The sequence below is a fragment of the Lytechinus pictus genome, chromosome 15, assembly GCF_037042905.1.
Source record: "Lytechinus pictus isolate F3 Inbred chromosome 15, Lp3.0, whole genome shotgun sequence".
In the NCBI taxonomy this organism is placed as follows: Eukaryota; Metazoa; Echinodermata; class Echinoidea; order Temnopleuroida; family Toxopneustidae; genus Lytechinus; species Lytechinus pictus.
The window spans coordinates 18311740-18333782 of NC_087259.1; the positions used below are offsets into that span (position 1 = coordinate 18311740).

Here is a 22043-nt window from a genome sequence, read left to right on the forward strand (position 1 = left end):
TTTTGTTAAAAGTTCATTATCTCAAATTCACACAAGCGCACTCATAAATAATTATACAAAATATATTAATAATTATCATGCGAGAGAAGCGAACAAGCAAAATTGACATTTTTTGTGATGGATTTTGGCACAATAAATATTAAAAAATAATAGATTTCTCCCTTCTCTCTTTTCTTTCATTCCGTTTCTCTATGTGTTTTCTTGTTCATGATTTTTTTTGGGGGGGAGCGCCCTCCTCCAATCTGCACGCCACTGTTTAGCGAACGAAAAACTGAGTTTATCGTCTCTATGGAACAAATGGCTCTCCATAACCCTACCAGGTACTCTCATCTGCACTGATCTGTATATTAATAATAGATCAGCTGTCGTCTCTCAACGCATGGCGTGCACTCATGCGTATCATCATGGCCATTATGAGACAGACCAGACACGATAACACTTCCCTGAACTGATCATTCTTCGAGAAGTGTGCCAGATAAAGCGATCGTCTCGAAGTGATAAGATCACATTCCTATTTGTAGTAAATAGTGACTTTTCAATAAATCTATAAAAAAATACTTCATCTTAATTATTTTTTTTTTGCGAATCCGAGATGAGGAAAAGGAATTTGATGTTCACGATGTCATCAAGCTATATTTCAAGTAATTCAAGGTGTGTAATTCTTATGTATTTCCTCGTTGACTTGACCTGCCCAGTACTTAGCCAGGAATGCCATCATCTTCCTGTTAAGCTGACATCAGTAAGTATCTTATTCTCTGAACTGATTTGATTTCGAACAATGCTTTTTTCTCTCTTGTTTTCTGTTTTTCTTTTTCATCCTTTCTCTCTCTCTCCCCCTCTCTCCCTCTCTCTTTCTTTCTTTCTTTCTTTCTTTCTTTCTTTCTTTCTTTCTTTCTTTCTTTCTTTCTTTCTGTCTTTCTTTCTTTCTTACTAGCTTGCATGTTTGCTTTCTTATTTCCTTTCTGTCTGTATCTATTTATTTCTTTCTATTTTTCATTCTTTTTTTCATTTATTCATTCATTCTTTCTTTTTCCCTTCTTTCTTTCTTTCGTTCTTCCTCTTTCTTTCTTTATTTCTTTCTGTCTTAATTTCTTTATTTTTTTATTGATGTATTTATTTCATTTTTCTTTCTTCCTTTCTTTCATTTTTCTATCATTTTTTCAATTGTGTCAATTTAAAGGTAAATTGCTTTTATTCATTAACATAATTTTGCAGAGTCACGTTGCAACAATCTACAAAATAATAAATTTCATTTCTTTGTTCTTTGTGCGTCCCTGAAATTGATTGGATCTATCTGCATATAAGTACATTTTCTTAAATAATTCCTTTCTATTGATTAGTTTTACAGTGTAAAGTATGATACTCCAGTTTCTATTGTTTGTGTATTCTTCCTTTCTTCATTGTGTGCATATGCACACAACTGCAGTACTAGATGCCCTGTAATATAAATGAAGATCTTGATTCCAAAAGGGGCGAAATCAACTTTTTAACCAAAACTGTTTTTTTTAATATATATACATATTTTCGACGTGCGAATGAAATGCACCATATCGCATTTGAAAATAATTTTGGGAAGGTTGGCAAAAATTGATTTCAAATTTAAGTATTATTCCAAGAGGAGATACTAAATAGATCCAAAGCAATTTTATTCCAAAAGGAGCTAAATCCACTATTTGGTAATCTAAAATTGGTTAATTTTACTACTTTACATAAAGTTTTGCATTCAAAGTTTCAGTACATGTTTTTGATAAAAGTTCACACTATTAGTGCAAATTTTGGGGGAAATAACACAATTTTACTAATTTTATGAATGTTTATTTTTATTTATTTTATTTTATTTTTTCTTCCTTTCTTTTCTGCCGTCGTAATGCCATTTCATTGAATGATCTCCGTGTACTTCGTTTATTTATCGTGCATAATTACACATTAATAAATGTTTGTGCTTAGTTTCATTATGTTAGAACAGAATATACCATCCACATGTACATGATGTATCAATGCTGTTTCATATTTCAAAAAGACACAATTGACAGTGTTCTAGAGAGTTATAAAATATGCGCACTGCAAGGAAAACCCATGGCCGATTTTTAGAACGATTGATACTTATAATTCTTTTTTTGTTTACTTGTTCTGTTTGTTTTCTCTCATTTTTTTTCTCTATATTAAAAAATAATAATCATATTTGAGGTTCAGAATCAATATATTTTTTAGCACTGATACCCAGACCGGACACTAAAAATCAAACTAATTATTGATCGCATACGTTTAGTTTAATTCAGTTTAGATTAGTTTAGTCTTGTTAAGTTTAGTTTAGTGTAGTTTAGATTAGTTTAGGTTAGATTAGATTAGTTTAGTTTTATGTTTTAGTATGAAATGAAGTCTGCTGAAAATGTATAATACCAAATACATTGTACATGGACCATCCAGTAATAGAAGACGACTGTTATATTTCATTTCATTTATTTCCAATTCCAACAATTAAATTGTTCTTTGTACAATAAGCATGATAATACAGAATATATATAAAGCAATGAAACAGCAACTTTTTACGTAAAAAAATTATAGTTACGATTATCATATTAGCAAGTTAGAAATGGAGGAGGCTGCTAAAAAGTGGAGCTTGTAGGGTGCAGCCTCCTAATAAATAATTCTTGCAAATAGTATTAAAAAAACAAAACGCATACACACTCAAAATGACAACTTGAGCATAAAACCGGTAAAAAGTTAAAGTTAGGAAATATATATTAAAGGTCAAGTCCATCTCATAGAAATGTTGATTTGACTCAACAGAAAAAACCAGACAAGCATAATGCTGAAAATTTCACCGAAATCGGATGTAAAATAAGAAAGTTATGACATTTTAAAGTTTCGCTTATTTTTTCTCAAAATAGTTATATGCACAATTTAGTCACATGCAAATGAGAGAATCGATGATGTCCCTCACTATTTCTTTTGTTTTTTTATTGTTTGAATTATACAATATTTCAATTCTTACAGAGTTGACAATAAGGACCAACTTGACTGAACCATATGATATAAAACAATGGTAATTCCACATGTTCAGGGAGAAATAAAATTTTGTTTCACGGGACAATGAGGAGAAAATTAGAATATATCATATTTCATATAATAAAATACAAAAGAAAAAGTGAGTAACTGATGTCATCCGTTCCCTCATTTGCATACCGACCTGGAAGTGCATATAACTATTATGTGAAATTAAGCGAAACTTTAAAATGTCATAACTTTCTTATTTTACATCCGAAAAATGAACTGACTTCTGATTCACTGTGTAAGATAATCATTGCTTCAACTTATTTTTTTAACATGGGAGGCATATAAAAAGAATTGGGCATGACATATAACCAGCCCATCTCTTGCATAAACAATGTCCATGTAACTGTTTTCACAAAATACTGTCAAACTTGAATATTCAACATGTTCAATAACTTTGTTAATTGTTATCAGATTGTGGTGAGATTCTCGGCGCTTTGCTCAATGAATTATACTCTAATTATTTAGATATATTTGTATTAAGCCCGGATTTCCCCTTTGGAACTTTTAAAAAAGTCAAAGTACACCGCTATTATTTTACAAAAGCGCGTTCCAGTCAAAGACGTCCGCCCATCCGAAAAAAAAAGAAGGTCGTAAAGGTCACTGTAATTTTTGTGAGCACATCGAATAAAGATAAGTTTCTATCCAAAAGTGTCCTCAAAATTATGTCGGTGGTGAGGGGGTGGGGGGGGGGGGGGGCTCTGCCCCCTAAACTAATGGGGGATCCATTTATTTGTATTCTAAAATCAAACTTAATTACTCGAACTTTAAACCCATCACATAGTCGAAGCCTGCGAAGTTCCCCAGATAAATTATTGCAAGTTCCAGATCTTTCACAAAACAAAAGTCACACTTGATCGTGATTTGCACATGCTGCCCCCAAACTTTGGATTTTTGTTTAAAAGAAGTGCACACTAAGTTGCCAATAATGCCTATAACATTTCCATTTATTTGAAAGCAGGATAAAAGAGCATTGCACATTAAATGCCTTGCTCACAGGCATAGGTGCCGCGGCCGGGGATCGAACCCCGGACTTTTTTTATGTATAGCCAGGCGCCTTAGACCACTCGGCCACGGCAACTACCGATAGCCTGTTAATCGATATCATAAGATCTCCATCAGTGACTATCTTCAAATCAAAATTAAAAACATATCTCTTTAGTTTAGAAAATTTGCTGTTTGCGTTAATTTATTTTTAAGTTGATTTTTCGCTTGATCAGTGTCTCGATAGGTTTGGGGCTTCGTCACACATTCATGACATTGTTTACTTGATGTTAACAATGAACTTGATTCGAAATATGCTTTATAATCCACACCACAGTCACTCGTGGTGACAAGCACTGCAGAAAAACATATTTGGTACCTTGAACCCAAAGAAAAATATAGAGCGCATATCACAATTATTAGAAATGTGATGAGTACATTTTTTTCACTTTGTGTAATTCACAATTTGTTTGCTTTGTCCGGATGTTTAACGAGAATGAAACCTTTGGAACAAGATAGCTTGTGTGAAAACAGAAAAATCAAAGAAACAAATCAACGAAAGTTTGAAAAAAATCGGATAATACAGATTTTTAAAGAATACATCATGGATAAAGAGTTTGCATCACCATAAGAAAAAGCAAAAAGATACATTTTGAGGGTATTTTATAGTCCATCAAAGGGAAGGTTGTTCACATGTGACATCACACATCCTTGTCGCATTGCCAATGGGAGTATCTCCTTGGCATTAGTGATTGCGATATTCAAATACTCATAACTTTTTCATTATTTGTCCGATTTTTCTCAAACTTTCTTTGTTCTTATTCTTTGATTTTTCTGTTTCGACACAAGCCTACTTGTTCCAAAGGTTTCATTCCCCTTTACAATTAACATAAATGTGTCTCTTTTATCAAGTATATCGGTAGATCAAGGGCCCATTTCTTAGAAAGTTGCTTTAATATAGCAACTCTTGCTGAAATGTCAACATTCATTGGAAAAGCCAACCAGGAAGTAGAATTTTCACTGTTATCATGGTAGCTTACATTTTAGCAACAGTTGCTATCATATCAACTTTTTGATGAAATGGAGCCCATATGATCTTTTGTGGTTATGAAATACAGGTTTCACAGGATAAATCATGGATGAAGACTTTGAATATATGAATATATATATATATTTTTGATTTGCCCATCAACGTGGAGAGTAGCTCATATGTATCATCACGAATTGCAACTGGGAGGATCTCCATATAGAATAAGCATCATCGGTTGTTGTTTGTCTAATCTTTCTCAAGCGTTCATTGATCTTATCATTTCGTTATTCTCTTTTCTCACAGGTTTACTTGTTTCAGGTTCACTTCTCATTTGAAAGAAGGTTCTCCCACCCCCTCCTCCTCGGTCCATTCACGAGCTTCAAGCTCGTTCATGTCTCGCCCATTCTACCCCATCTTGTCTTCCAACAAACCCGCTGTCCCCTGTTTAATCCCATGTCTGCATGGGTACAATCCAGAAAGTGTAAATATTGGTCATGGATTTTCAGAAAGTAAAACCATTGTATAATATTATGATTAGTCATGGTAGCGCATATGTAAGAGCTAAACTGCACAGTCAAAAAAAAAAGAATGTGTAATACAAGTGTATGCTTTATAAGCGCCACAGGCACCAAACCCCCTCACCGTATCTTTAGTTACTAAACGACAACAATTTCAAAGCGCCTGAAACGAAACAGACCAGGATCTAACTAAGTTTATATTTCAATGCCTAAATTGCTATAGTATGAACATGGCGATATAACGTAAATAATGTTTCAGCATGACATTCATATTTTGTTCAATCATCATCTTTTTTTAAGAATGACCGAATACATGTCGAAAGGCCGAACACGCAGTCTCGAATACTCAGTCCAGATAAAAGAATGAAAATTCATGTCGAGTATCATCAGTCGCTTCTGGAACACCCAAAGGCACAAGATGTTCAGGTAAGACATGATAATCACAATCGGCTAAATGAGGTATTTATGCATTCTGTTTCATTGTTTTACTGAAGTGATTAAAATGTTAACCTAAAAAAGAGAAAAATTATAATATCTAGGTCGTTTCATGAAGATATGCGATCAATTTGGTAACTTTACCACACACTTTTTTTGTGCTTTTTTTTAGCCTTTATTCAGATACTATCACATTTTTCATACATACAAGGGTAATAAATCAAATACATGTATACAAATTAAAGTGAAGTACACGTATACAGCAATAAAACAAATGAAATAATATACATTTTGATATAAATTTTTCGAACAAATATTATCATAATCCATAATACCAATAACAAAAACCTCGTAATTTCACATATATTTACTGTATAATAATACCGTATTGTATGATGAAAAATCAAAAGTAAAGAATTTTTAAGTGAAGAAGTTATCCCATAATAATAAAAAAAGTACTTATACATGTATATCCATGCCTCCAACTTTTGTAAGACAATACAAAAAAGTCTCTATGTTTATTCCTAGATAGTATACAATAATCTGAATAAAGGTTTTTTATATAAAGCCCATAAGAAAACAAAGCAAAACACAACATCAACAAAACAAAACAAACAAAACCTTTTCAACACCCCCAAACAAAATATTTTTTTTTATCTACTCAAACATATCTTTTGCTAACCATGGAGATAGGAAGACCCCCCCCCCCCCCCATCCCTGGCAGCAAGCACTCACATTCACACGCGGACATACCATTGCACACTCGCATTCACACGCGGACATACCATTACACACTCACAGCACCAGCAGACGCTTAACACCTGTTTGCATTCACTGCCTCATTCACCTTCAGTTCTTCCCATTTAATTTAATTTAATTTCTTTACATGCAAACTCAATTTGCCCGATTTTATAGCTTAAGCCCCCATCACACTTATTCGGAATCAGCAGGAATCAAGCAGAAGCTGGAAAGAAAAAAATATTCAAAAAATCTAGAAATTTTTGGGAGGAACTTATGAATTCACCAAACTGGAGTTGAAATTCAGTAAATTGACCACGTGTATCATCATACACTAGTCAAAATGAACCGCAATGGAGTCAGATTGATAATTCGGGCTACGTTCTTGGACATTCTAGGGGCAATCTAAATATCCTGACTGCATTCTGAGTGCATTCGAAATATTTTTGTCATTTCTTTTGGCCGTCCCGAAGGTTTTGGTCATGTCCAAAACATTCGAGGGATATTTTCGAACGGTGTTCGAAGTAGATGTAAATGACCAACTGGTGGTCAAACAATAGTCCTTTCATTCAGGCCAATTCTGCTTGATTCGGAATAAGTGTGATGGGGGATTAAGCATTTTTCTTCCTCCCTATACGTTCCGCAATATATTTTTGTATTTTATGGCAGGAAGGAACCTGAGTACCTGACCATTAGTTCTGGATTGGAAAACGGCATATTTGATGAAAAAGATTATACAGTTCACACAATTATTTATATTCGTACTTCCAGATAATCCCAAATATATATCTCTCCATTCTAAATCTCTTAATTCAGACATACAGAAATATTTAATGAAAAATTCCCATAAGGTTTTACCTTGGAACAATTTAGAAAAATATGAATGTATGATTCGGTTTCTCTGCCACAAAAAGAGCATAAACTGTCTTTAACATACCCAAATCTCAATAACTGTTCTTTGGTATAAATCGCCCCGTGTAAAAGTAAGAACTGGAATTATCTTTGTTTCCTAATCAAAGTTATGCTCCTGGTTTGGGCAAACCCATTACACATTTCAACATCTGTAAAATTCAAATTAATGTTTTTATCTTTCAATGTTAAATTATACGTTTCCCGTAAATTTTCAACAAAACAATTATAAATCGTTTTTTATTTAATCACCTCAAAAGTAGTTTACAGCTTACTGATATTCAAATTAACATTGAAGTTCTCATCGTCAATCTTTATAAATTTAATAGAGCTATAGGCATTTTTCCAAGTAGTTGGAATAGCATGTACTATATCAATGATGTGGAGCAATTCATCTGCGGTTACCCCAAGATTTTGAAAATAAGCCACAGGTCTCACAGCCCCGTTATCAAAAATATGATCTACAGTGTATATTCCCTTATTATAAAGATCAATATCAAAAATAATTTTACCTCTTACACATATATTCTTATTATTAAATATAATCGGGTTTACTTCCTCTTTTGTATATCTATATTTTCTCATATCTTGCCAAGCCTTCAGCATTTCAGAATAAAATTGTGGCATTGTCTGTGTTAATTTGCAAATATCAAAATCGCATAGAACTAACAGTCTCCCACTGAGTGATCTAAAACAGAAATCAAAATACAATTTCCACCCAGCATTGCGTTCCCCGTATAATAGACGTTTCAGCCACATTAGACGTTGGGTCTTAATGAACAACTTAAAATTCATCATTCTTAACCCACCGTGTGAGTAATCCTGATACATAATGTTTCTCTTTATACGGTCTTTACCTGACCATAAACACTCAAAAGTGATCCGTTCCACCTCAACGAACAACCAGTTAGGAACAACTAAAAGTGACGAGACGTAATTTAATTTTGATAATGCATAACTTTTCAACAAACGTATTTTACCCATTAGGGTTAGATCCCTTTGTTTCCACCATCCCAAAAGTCTTTTTATTTTGCTAAGTATCTCTTTGAAGTTTAGATCTTCTTTTATTATCACATTTAGAGAGAAATAAACGCCTAAGATTTTAATTTGCTGAACCAAATTTCCAAATAGCGGAGTTTGAGGTCTGTCTTGATCTTTTCCCATCCAAAAAAAGTTTGTTTTCCCCCCGATTTGGAAAATACGTGTTTAGGGTGCTTTTCGAGACTCCTTGGTCGCGCATGGTATCCACTCGTCAATGGAAGTGGCCCACGGGGTTTTCCCTTTGTTTATCTTCAGACCGCTCACTTTTTCGAATTCTTCCAAAAGATATTTAAGCCGTTTAACAGAATTGCTATTTTTAACAAACAGAGTGATATCATCGGCATACAATATTTGCTTAATTTCATGAGATCCAAACTGAATTCCTTCAACTAGAACGTCTCTTCTTATTGCCAAAGCTAGTGTTTCTATACACAGCAAAAACAGATAAGGGAAAGGGGGTCCCCCTGTCTTACCCCTCGTTTTATATCAAAATAACCAGTGGAATAACCTCCATTCATAATACAACTATTTATATCTGTATATAAAACACGAAGCCAAGAACAGAAAGACTGGCCGAATCCAAATAATTTAAGAGTCTGAAAAAGAAAATCATGGGAAATATAATCAATAGCCTTTTCAAAGTCCACCGTGATCAAATATCCAATATTTCCAAAAGAGGACTGAAATAAAATATCATCGATTAATCTTACACCATCTCCAATGTTCCTATTTTCAACATACCCTATTCGATCAATATGAATTATCTCATTCAGAACCTTTTTCAATCTTTTTGCTAATACCTTTGATAAGATCTTGTAATCAACATTTAAAAGCGTGATTGGTCTATAGTTTTGAATGTATAAAGGGTTTTTGCCTTCCTTTTGTAATAGTGTAATCACGCCCTGCCTTTGTGAAGTTGCCAATAATCCCCTATTATACGCTTCATTTAACACTTCCACCAAAAGTCCCCCCAATAAATTCCAAAAGGTATAATAAAATTCAACAGCAAAACCGTCGTTTCCAGGGGTTTTATTAAATTTCATTTCTTTCAAAACACTTAAACAATCCTGAATAGTAATTTTACCTTCACAAATATCTCGATTTTCTTTAGATAATTTAGGAATATCCTTAAGGAAAAAAAAGTTTTCATTTACAATCACTTCATTCAATGAATATAATTTTTCGTAAAATGACTTTATTTTCTTCAATATTTCACTCCTATCTTTTATAGTCTGTTCACCTTGATCATATATTTCTTTTATTACACTTTTCCGTTTATTTGATTTTAATAACTGTTCAAAATGTTGTGTTTTTTGTTCTCCTTCCTCAAACCAAAAAACTCTTGATCGGATTTTTACACCTTGTCGGCTATAATCAAACAATTTGTTCAATCTAGACTTTTTCTCCTCCATTTCATCAAGTATTTTCCTCGAAGGCTGAGTCGATAGGTGTATTTCCAAACTTCTTATATCTTCCTCAAAATTAGAATTTCATGTTTCCTAAGCTTTGCTTTTTTCTTTGTGTACTTATTAATAATCTCCCCCATTTTCATTTTTTTTTAATCCCACAACAATAATTTATCTTCTATTTTCGGGAGCCATTTTTTCTTTAATTCAACTACTTTATCTTTGAATAAATTCACGAATTCCTGATCTGCGCACAGACTATTGTTGAACTTCCAATATGAATTGCCTAAGTGCGGCTTGTCTACACTGCTTGTTAATCGAAGCAGAACGCCCGAATGATCTGGCGTAATTGATGTTACAATGTCACAACCATTTACTAAATGCTGAAAAGCAGAGGACCCGAACCAATAATCCAATCGACTTTGCATAATAGGACATTTTTGCCTGAATGTAAATTGTTTTTTTTTTCAGGATTCATCCTCCTCCATATATTTTCTAAACCGAATCTATCTAAAAATCTATCAAATTTCTCGTTAAATCTGTTTTTATAAAAGATTCTTGGACCCAAATAATCAAAATCTCCATTCATTATTGTATTATAATCTCCCCCAATAATTATCATTTCTTCAGAGCTGTAAAGCTTTGAAATACATTTATCCAGTTCCTCTATAAATTCAATTTGCATCTTCTCCTTATCTCTTGTGGGGAAATAACAATTAACTTAAAGTATTTTAGATTGTTGAAATTCTAACTTCATAACGACGTATCTTCCATTTTCATCAAAGGCAACATTATCCATTTTTATAATTAAATTTGGAGAAATGAGAACTGAAACACCTCTACTATGGTTCGTTCCATGACTAAACAATATAGGCCCATTCCACTCTAATTTCCACTTTTCTTCAACCTCTTCCGTATTACAGGTTTCCTGTAAAAACACAATATTACTTTCTTTATTTTTGCAAAATTCCAAAAAAAAATTATTTTAGCCTTATCTCTTAGACCTCTGACATTTAAAGTGAGTAAAGTAAAATATAACCTTCTATCCATACACATTTATCCATACACACACACACACACACACACACCCTCTCCCACACACATCTTCGGCCTCATGAATTGAACATGAAATATAATTGGCCTTATAGCATTAGTAAATCGACAGACCCCGACTGGAGGCCTTGATCTAGTTTGATTTTATAAAGAAGGTTGACCGTTAATACGTGAGCTTCTCACGGTGCACCATTATTTTCAGGGCGATTAACGGGACAATAATCACATTTAACAAAAGATGTGCATCGAGTGGCTTTGTGGGGGAGGGGGATATACTCATTATTATATCTTTGCGCCTGTGCATGCGAAACGTTAGTCTAGTTCTAGACGATATTAAACGAATTTATTTGCACCGATATATACGTTCTATTCCGTGCGTACGCCCAGCCGAGTGTGCGCGCAAAACCGAGAACCTGTACTCCGGTTCTCGGTTTTGCGCGCACACTCGGCTGGGCGTACGCACGGAATAGAACGTATATATCGGTGCAAATAAATTCGTTTAATATCGTCTAGAACTAGACTAGCGAAACGTAGAAATTGTATCATTCGACATATCGGATAATTATGTGTTTATGGAGGGGGTGGTTGCAGACAGAATTACCAATGTATTTAGGACTTGGAATAATTGTATTGTGCTTTTTCGTAACAGGAATACTGTTCATATTACTTGCATGCATTATGACCGATATTGTCTTTTAGAAGATATTTATTAAAAAAAAAAAAAAAAAAAAAAAAAAAAAAAAAAAAAAAAAAAAAAAAAAAAAAAAAAAAAAAAAAAAAAAATCATTTTTCAGGGGGGGGGGGGGGGCAGCTCGCTTTCCTCATTCACCATATGCACATGTTTCCTATTGCTTTCTAAGTATGATCCGCCTAAATAAGTATAAAAAAACACCCCAAAACGCCTTTTTTTTTAGAAAGAGCAACAAGCGAGTGGCTCTATGATAAACGTTCATACATTTTTTTTTCTTTTCTGCTTTTTTGTTCCAGATATTTGCCTCTTTCCTTAATAATTTAGGATTTTCTCTCTCATTTTCTTGACTAGTGCGTAGTCGCGTATTTATCAGACAAAAGCTACGATATTGCTGTGGTCGTGCAGAATGTGCAACGTTATATTAAAATAGCCTATGCACGAATGTTGAATAGACTATTTCAAATACAATCGTTTTGGCAAATAAGTATTAATTCAAAATTTCAAAATAGAAACTAGCAAGCGTCCCCTGATAAAACTTTTTTTTATATTTAATCAAATCGATCAAATAATTTGTAAAAAAATAAAAAAACATACTCTTTATTCAACGTGTACATCGATGCCTTGACGCGTACAGTTTTCTTTATTGAGACCCTCAATGCATGTGTAACGCTCACTTGTCATAACGGCTGTTTGCACTCTGTGCTAGTAAAAGAAAATAAATCGATTTTTAAATGTTACAACCACACCTCTCCAAATGACACGATAGAACACTTTTAACCATCAAGTGTTGAAAAAAAAAAGCAAGAAAGAAAGAGAAGGAGATTGGATGCAATTGTCAACGATTAACTTGGTCAATAAAAGAATTGTATGATATCACTTCTGGCAATACTTCCTCGGTATTTTCCCAAGATGATCAATTTATGCAACCGAATCCTCGGATCGTCCTGTTCCATATTAAACGAACAGTAACACGTTTTAAACAAACAGCATGTGGAAACTTCGTTTTCTTTGCAGGCTGGGTGCGTGTAAATAAACTCTTAGAAGACGGATCCTTAATGTGCAAACACGGACGGGGCAATATTACGCCTAAAGTCCACAGAGCGTACAATATGGGGGGTAGACACAGAAGTCCCGATATTCCATTAAATTCATTGTTTAATAAGTAGAACCTCTTGAGGTACTTGTAAATATTTGCCGAGTATTGTATTCGAATCTCTACGGATTTTAGCTTTGATTGGTCTCAAAACCCGATAATCTTCAATGAATTAACGCTCCAAGTTTCACTTTTGAGAACCAGGGCAACATTTGCTGACAAGCTTTATTTCATGTAATAAAAGGAAAAGCTAGGTTTATTGTGACATCGGCAAACAAAATCCAGGTTAAGGTTAGCGTTAAGGTTAGGTATTTCTATCCGTTGTTATTAATGTATTAAAATGAATACTCTTCATCTTTGATATCGACATGTCAATAACCGCAAGAAAAAAGGAGGATAAAATAAAGAATTATGGAATGCTATTTCATGGTTAAAAATATTCATTAAAATCATTGCGATAATTTATGAAATAAACTATACCAAGTTTTCGGTTACTTGACTGCCCCAGTATTTATATTCCCTGATGTAATCTATTATATTTCTAATGGAAAGTATATCAAGCGTTATATAAAAGATACCATAGCTGTGCTTGTTTGTATTTATTATTGATAAATATGTATTTTATATTCATTTTTGTTTAAAGCAGAAAGGCAGTTTCATGTAAAAAATGTACATGTACAACAGCGTTTTGCTACTCCTTTTATTTAGGTATGTTGTGAAAGAAATGAATAATTAGAACAATATATAGTGAAAGAAATTAGATAAATTGCAAAAAAACTTTGTGGCAACTCTCTTGTAAATAATGAACAGTGAAACAAATGAAAGTGAGAGAATAATAGATGCGTAGCTTTACTCAAGGTCCCTAAGAGAAGAGCTGTCATAAATTCTGAATCATCAAGAGTTTCAAAATGCCTCCACCGGAAATCGAACCCGAGTCCCTAGCTCCGAACGCCAGGGACCCGGCGCTATATATACACACACACACACACACCGGCACCGTGGCGTTCAGAGCCAGGGACCCAGGTTTGATTTCTGACGGAGGCATTTTGCATACATATTTGAGAAATTATACATGTACAACAACTTTGGCAACTCTTGCGTTTAAACATGTTGTGAAAGGAATGAATGAAGAGACGTAGCTTAATTCAAGGTCCTACAGAGCTATCTGCCCTTTGGAAAAATGTTCTGCCGAGAATCGAATATATATATATATATATATATATATATATATATATATATATATATATATATATATATATATATATATATATATATAATATATGTATGTGTGTGTGTGTGTGTATGTAGTGCGTATAAAAAAACGGGACAGATTTGAAAAGTCTATAAAAAAAATGTTTCAAATTATGATATCTATATTTTGATGTTAATCGCTGCTCTGAAATCTTATCTTTGAAATGCCATTTAAAATATAAATTTTGTGTCGTTTTTGTCGGGGGTTCAAAAAGAGGCTTGCGCCAAAAATGGCAGAAACGAGAAATTTGATCATCAGAATTCTTGCTAATCAGCAGTTTCTATTATCCTTTTCATTTTCTTTGCCATGATTTTCGAATTTGCTGTCAAATTTCATTTACAAATTCATTTATTTACTTGAATTATTTTGTTTTTTTTTCATTAAAACTTATTTTACCTTTGAATTTTCCTTTATAAGTAAGAAAATAAGACTTTTGTCAACCCAAGCAAGAAGATTTGCATTAATTGGGAGAACTTGTAATTATTCAAATCGTATTTTATTATGTGAAAAATTATGTTATGGTACCTTTGAAAAACACGAATCCTATTTTCAAGGGGTTATTGATTCCTTGACCAAGTTTGTGCTTGACAGGACAAAAAAGAAAGGATTCATGTCTTTCAATGGCAATGGCGTATTGAGTCAATTTCGAAGGAGCTAGATATGGCAGATCGGATAAAATGTATTCAAAAAGTTGTAAGTGAGCAAAGCAAGCAAGCAAACATTTCCAATTTTTATTTAAATATCCAATTTTGTGATAGATTTCGACATAATATTCGGAAAATAAATCATATTTCACTTTCTATCTTTCCTTTTATTTCCTTTCCACTTTTTTTATTGGGGACCTTCCCGAGTCCCCACCCATCTGCGTGCCACTGTTCAAAGGCACCATAACCTTTGTAGCACACAATGAAATGATTTGGAAACAGATACACTCTCTCCCATACTTCGGTTGAATTTTTTTTGTTTATGCTTAAAGAAGGAATATTGAAAGCTAAAGGAGAAAAAAAAAATGCAAGTAAATAAACATATTTGAAAATAAATTTTGACCACATAATTCGAAAATGATGGCAAAGATAATGAAAAGGTTAAGAGGAAGGCTGCTGATTAGCAAGAAGTCCGATCATCATATTTATCATGTTATGCAATTTTGTCGCAAGCCTCCTTTTTAACCCCAGACAAAAAACATTCCGTGTTCGCTCAAGCATGAACGAAACTGATTTTTTTTAATGGCATTGAAAGATAAGACTTCAGAGCACCTATTAACATCAAAATATAAATGTCATAATTTGAAACAAAAATTAGACTTTTAAAATTTGTTCCGTTTTGTTTATACACACTGTATAATAAGAAAATGTAATTATATGTAATATACATGTAATGCATGTTTGTTTAAATACAGAATACTGTTGCTGAAGTTGTTGACCGGATGTCACGAACACTTTCGGTGAAACAGGAACCTGGATATTTTCAATTTAAAACGTAAGAACCATTCGTCTTGTGAAAGTTCATACCTTCATAGTGTGGTGCTATAAAAGGGTGCCTCAGAAACGTGAATTTCGATATTGACATAAATCTTAATACAAATGTAATTCACATTAGAGGAACCTTTGTCTTTGGAAGTAGAAACCATTACCCCCCCCCCTCTTGCTTGCTTTATACCCCCATTTTTCACGTTTTGTTACAAAAAGAAATTCCTTAGATAATTCACTTAAAGGTATAGTTTAACTTTGTGAGCAGCCGATTAAAAAAATTATCAAACCAAGATGAAACATGTGTACAAGTACATGTATTAGAACTAATAAACCCTGAAAACAACCGTTATTGAGAATGAAAAGCTAAAACTACAAGGCAAACCCCGATTTTGTAAATAGGCGTCTTATAGACGCCTAAATAGTACACATAAGTGTATGGGATGAAATTAAGATGGTGTTTTCGGTCACTTTATATTTCAATTTTTGAAGCACTAAATAATTATTTTCGAACGCAATTTTTTCTGGGCTTCATTTTTGTAACATATCACAGATACAGGTGACAAGTGTGACCTTCTAGCTCAGATTTTTAAAAGTCAAACCAATGTTAACCAGTCACTTTAATTACTTATGCTTGTTACTCACACCTTAAAAATGGCTAAATCAAGCAAACTGGCCTAACTGTTTGGGGGCCTATGATTCGCCTGGAACCGTGACCAATGGTAATCATTGTGTATTTTCATATTGCGTATGACAATTATGGCAACGCGATTTAACTTTGACATTTGTCTTTAACATTGGAATAAGGAAATTTGGAAATACTATTTAATAACGACCTGTTCGTCGTTCCTTTGGTATACAGGTATTGCGATAGTCCTCGGCATCAAATTAACATCAACGGACAACAATATTGCACTGTCGGGTCGTGTTCCTATTCTTACTGTGGTGGGATAATGGCGCCGGCAACTTTATCAGAGGTCTGTATATCCTACTGTACTCAATAATGGTGTATCTTGGGTAGATAGGGGCCGGATGGGGGCAGGGAGTTGAGGCCTCGCGCTTGCTCCAGCCTTGAAATTGTAATTTCCAAGCGAGATATTTTTCTTTCTACAACAAGGAATTCATTTGTTCCATATATTTTGGTCAACCTTGATATTTGTTTGCTTGAAAAGGAAACTGTTAATAATGATATTTGAATTTCCAACCTATGTTTCTTGGATGATTTGTTTCCGATCATGTAGTTCCAGTCAGTAGACAGCATTTCACCCACACGCCATTCGCCTGACTAGAAAAACAGAATAGGTACACAAAGTCTGATCCATGAACAAGCATTTATGAACGTTTTGCTTTCAAAAGTCAATGATACAAACGCGGTGCCTATTCAATTTTTATTTTGGACGATTTATTATAAATAACCCCCCCCCCCCATGCAGCGATAGAGGTCTTTTCGAAGTATACCAAACAGAATCTTTAAATTTGCAGGAATATCATATTCCATATTATGACGCGACATATAATAATAATAATAATAGGCATGTATATAGCACCATCTATCTAAAAATGATCTATTCCGAGGCGCATTGTTATAATTATTATTACCCCGGCTTTAGCCGAGTTGCCTTTCAGCGCTCAGTGAATTCAAGGAATCCATCCTGCCGGGTACCCATTCACCTCACCTGGGTAGGGTGCAGCAAATGTTGCTGAAGGAAAAAAACGCCATGGCTGGGATTCGAACCCACGTCCCTCTGAATGAAAGACGAGAGTCGTAACCACTGGACCACAACGCCCCTGTATGCAATAGCCATGCTTTGACTGTGATAATCGTGATGAAAACTGCACAAATACCAGTTGCATAAATATCAGAGCAGTTTTTCATCTTTTATTGGTTTGATGCGCATGAGCAAGCAGTCATGGCACGTAGTCACGTAGTTATGCTCTGTCCATAATTAAGTAAATTTCACAAACATCAATTCAGGTTTTCTTTTGGATGATTCATAAATAAATAAAAAGTTTTCCCCCATCACATAAATAAAGTTATTTTCAATTGATGATAGCATTGCATGATTCGATCTATCTTTTCTTGACCCTACAGCCATGCCTTGACTGTGACGATCGTGGTGAGAACTGCAAAAGGAGTGGAGGCCCGTCACCGGACAGAGGAGCAGTTCATTATGATTTATTGGTTTCGTCTGTTAATACATCGTGTAGAGAGAATTTCATCGGTTATTCATACGCATGCCGTATTGATGACACAACAGACAGGTATATAAAAAACACCTCCCCACCTGGAATTCCCCCTTTCTTACCCCCCCCCCCCATATTCACGCTATTCATTAACTGAGGACAGTACCTAGCACAGGGGGACCCTCATCTTACATAACCCGCTTTGAAAAAAATTATCTCCTTGCATGTCCCGTTTCAATTTTTCCACAATTTGATTTATTGCCATGATGGTTTGTGATTATATTGAAGAATAGTAATGCCTGAATGTAAATACCCATCAGTGGGCGGACATTCTGAACTAATATATATATATATATATATATATATATATATATATATCCAGAGCCTGGATCTTTATATATATATATATATATATATATATATATATATAAAGATCCAGGCTCTACTGAGAGGTAAGTAAATACATTTTGCTCATATGATTGTGGGTTTTTTTTGCGGGGCGGGTTGGGGTGGTGGCAACACAGAAATTGAATCAAGACTCACAAAGTTGTAATAATTTTGTACTGCAATTTGACAAGACAAGGGGTTATAAAGATGTCGAACCTGGTGATTTTATATTTGCGAGGACGACATTATACACATCATTTCACTGACGTCTCAAATGTATTGAATTTGAACATTCATAACTCTCTTCTTATTATTTTGTTGGTGAACTATCATTAAACTTTCATCAATATTTTTTTCCACCTTTTCCACTTTTATTGAAAATAGCTTATCATCAGTTATTCCTTTTAAAGGAAAAAAATCGTCTCGGACAAGCGGGAAATAAGGTGGAACGATCAACTATATCAGAAATGGGAAGATTCTGTAATCCCCTGAGGGGGGATGAAATGGATGAGGAAAAATCAATAGATCGGGCCAGACAATAATAGGTGTTTAGAGAGAGCATTGACATAATGAGAAGGAAGGGTTGAAAGGGGGACTTCAGAAGATGATAATAGGCGCAGATGACTGGAAGTACATGTGACTAATACGTGCTGATAACACGTGTATATAGAACCTAGGTATAGACACTGACGTACATATGGGGGCAGGGGGGGGGGGGGCTCTTAAACCTTTCCCCAAACAAAATCACGACCAAGATATCATTGGTATAATACATTTCTCCATAACATAACACAGATAATACATTAAAAACTGTTTTTGGCATGAATCATAGGTAACAATTTTGATAACAGAATATAATTATATACAAATAGGATCTACTACCAATATAACAAAAACAATTTACAGGAGAATGATTGTCATCATAAGAAGACTGCTCGAGAGAAAAATGACAACACCATATTTAAGAACCATTAAAATTCAATATTTAACATATCTATTTTGTTATCAATATTGCATTTTTCAAAAAAAAATTGTTACGTAAGTTGTATGTACATGCATACTTGAATTTATCATTTCCTTTGGCTTCTTCTTTTCCTCCATATTCTTTCAAATCCACCACCTGTAAACTCACATGTCTTCCATGAACGTATCATTTGCTGGTATTTACAGACAATGACAGTTTATAATTCATTGCACCCTGTAATATATAACCGTATACCTCAATTTTAAAAATACAAAAAACATATAATTGTATACTATAACTGTATGTAACATGAATTCTATGATCGTATCTATTTTTATTTTAATCATGCTTGATGGGGTCCTGTAATCGGATCGCTCTGACAAAAAATACAATGGCTGTATAAGCCTATCTCTAGACAATATGTATCCTTCGACAGCGATCATTCTGACGACACGATGTCACTCGTCAATTCCATTGTATCATTTCGTCTTTTGTATACAGCGCTTCTCTGTACTCTCTTTCTCCTCGTAATGTGCCTAACCATGTTCCTTTTCACTATTGTTTAAAAAGAAATCAACAAATGCACGGTGTATGTATACATTCAGATATCTCCGGGAGAGTGTGTGAGGGTTTGAAGTTGTCGCATCCCCCCCCCCCCCATTTGATCGACTAGTATTATTCGCCAGGAATAACATTACTAATAGAAAAATAAGGGTTAGAATATAGAAACAAATATCCAAACAAAAACAAATAGAAAATAAATACAAACACAAAATACAGATACAAATACAAATACACATACAAATACAAAAGCAAATACAAATAAAATACACATACAAATACAAGTGCAAATACAAATAGAAATTATACAAATACAAATGCAATTACAGCCGCAAAAACGAATGCAAATTCAAATGCAAATAGGCCTACAAATGCAAATAAAAGTACAATTGCAAACAAACAAAAAATAATCAGGGAGGAATTATACCATTGAAATATAAAGTATTTTCTCATTTTTACACTCTCTCCGGCAAAACGAAATTAAACTATTTCTCGTATCATACAAATGAGCAATTGAAGAGCAGGTGACTTGTTTGATGACCTTATCTGAGTAGAAAAGTGCATAGGCCTCAATAAAACATTTTAAAAAAGGACAAAAAGCGTAGCCGCTGAGGTTAGGCTCGTTCCAAGTATTATGGCATGTATGGTTTCTTATTCTTCTCTTAAACATTGATCAATGTGCCCCTCACTTATATGTCCTCCTCACATAAATGGGTCTTAAAATACATGGGAAGGTTATCTTGACGTAATTCCTCATAGTATAATCATAACAAATTGGAGATGAAGGAGAAAGTCATCCAAGTGGGACCATCGCGGCCTCACACAAGACCACGTACGACGGGGGGTGGACACGTCAAACGTTCAAAAACATTTTGAACGTGAGAGAGGAAGGTCAAATTCCTAATACATCGAACTGGAAACATAATATAAACCTAAAACCTCCGATTACATTTTTTACATTCTTTCGGAAAGCTTTTTTTTTTTTTGGGGGGGGGGGCAAATGTTTCCATCTGCCAAACATACCTTCCCCATTACCCGCCTTTTATGTCCATGGTTACAATAAAAAATAAATCAGAAGTCTTTTCGTCTTCAAACCCAAATTACGCCAAGCAGTTCACTTTCTTTAAAATATGTAATCGGGAAAATTAGCTCTCACTGAAAGACAAATGTGGTTCTTCGGGGGGGGGGGGGGGGGGGTTAGTTATAAAAAGAAAGGGTCGTCCACATTCAACACATCCAATTGAACTATGATGAGATTTTTTTTTTCAATTAAAAACAAGAGCATACCTAGTTACCATTAATGCATTTAGCATTTTCGTTTATTTGAAAGCAGGATAAAACAGCATTGTAGATTAAATGCCTTGCTCACGGGCATAAGTGCCGCGGTCGGGATCGAACCCCGGACATGTATAGCCAGGCGCCTTAGACCACTCGGCCACGTCACCCACACTCATCATATGACATGATAAATCGATTAAGAGGATGTTAATTACGGAGGTTAAATAAACGTTCCCCAGGGCTGTCTGACCTGTTAAAGATTTGGGCAACGTTGGCGAAATGTGTCCACCGAGAATCGAACCCGGGCCATTGACTTTGATCGCCTATGCCTTAACCACTGACTACTCAGAGACTGGCGCTCAGGAACTCAAAGTTCTCTGACCAAAAATTGAAGGCACAATTATTTATTTATTTACTCATTTATTTATTTATTTATTTACTTATTCATTTATTTTTTTAAACAAATAAAATATTAATCAGCTCGCAGGCTATTTCACGTATTATGGTCCTGCATAAAGAGAGAAATACACACATTCAAAGAAAAGATTACAAATAATTAGGAATAATTATATACAGCAAATCTAATATTCAAATAATGCTAAAAGTGAAACATCAGAAAGAAAAAAAAATAGTAAGATTTATCTTATAGTAAGATAAAGAAGTGAAGGAAAAAGAAAGAGGTTTTATACATCGATATGAAATCATGTTAAAACAGGAATAGGTCTCTTAATTTAAAGAATTGTATCGATATTCCAATAAGCAGTGTCATATAGGGAAATCATAATAATCGATAATAATTAGATGTGTTTACTCATGTAATCATGCTAATAATAACAATACTATAAGTATATATAAACGGAAATAGAAAGTGTTTAAAAGATTCTTATTGATCTAAGCGAAATTTCTTATAATGATATTTGAAACTTTCAACTGAAATTGAATTCTGGACATCATCAGGGAGTTAACTCCATTTTCTGGAAATTCCATTACTACTGT

The 22043-nt window shown here is 34.0% G+C and overlaps 1 protein-coding gene across 1 annotated transcript in view; it reads left to right on the forward strand.

Annotated features, from left to right (window-relative positions):
* Positions 1-370: 370 nt before the first annotated feature.
* LOC129277370 (uncharacterized) overlaps positions 371-22043 on the forward strand; it is a 42521-nt gene continuing 20848 nt past the window's right edge. Inside the window, exons 1-5 of the mRNA XM_064110190.1 lie at positions 371-739; positions 5887-6012; positions 15604-15683; positions 16536-16650; positions 17766-17935. Of these exons, the coding sequence (XP_063966260.1) occupies positions 593-739; positions 5887-6012; positions 15604-15683; positions 16536-16650; positions 17766-17935 (638 nt within the window). The 5' untranslated portion in view covers positions 371-592. The remainder of the gene's footprint in view (positions 740-5886; positions 6013-15603; positions 15684-16535; positions 16651-17765; positions 17936-22043) is intronic.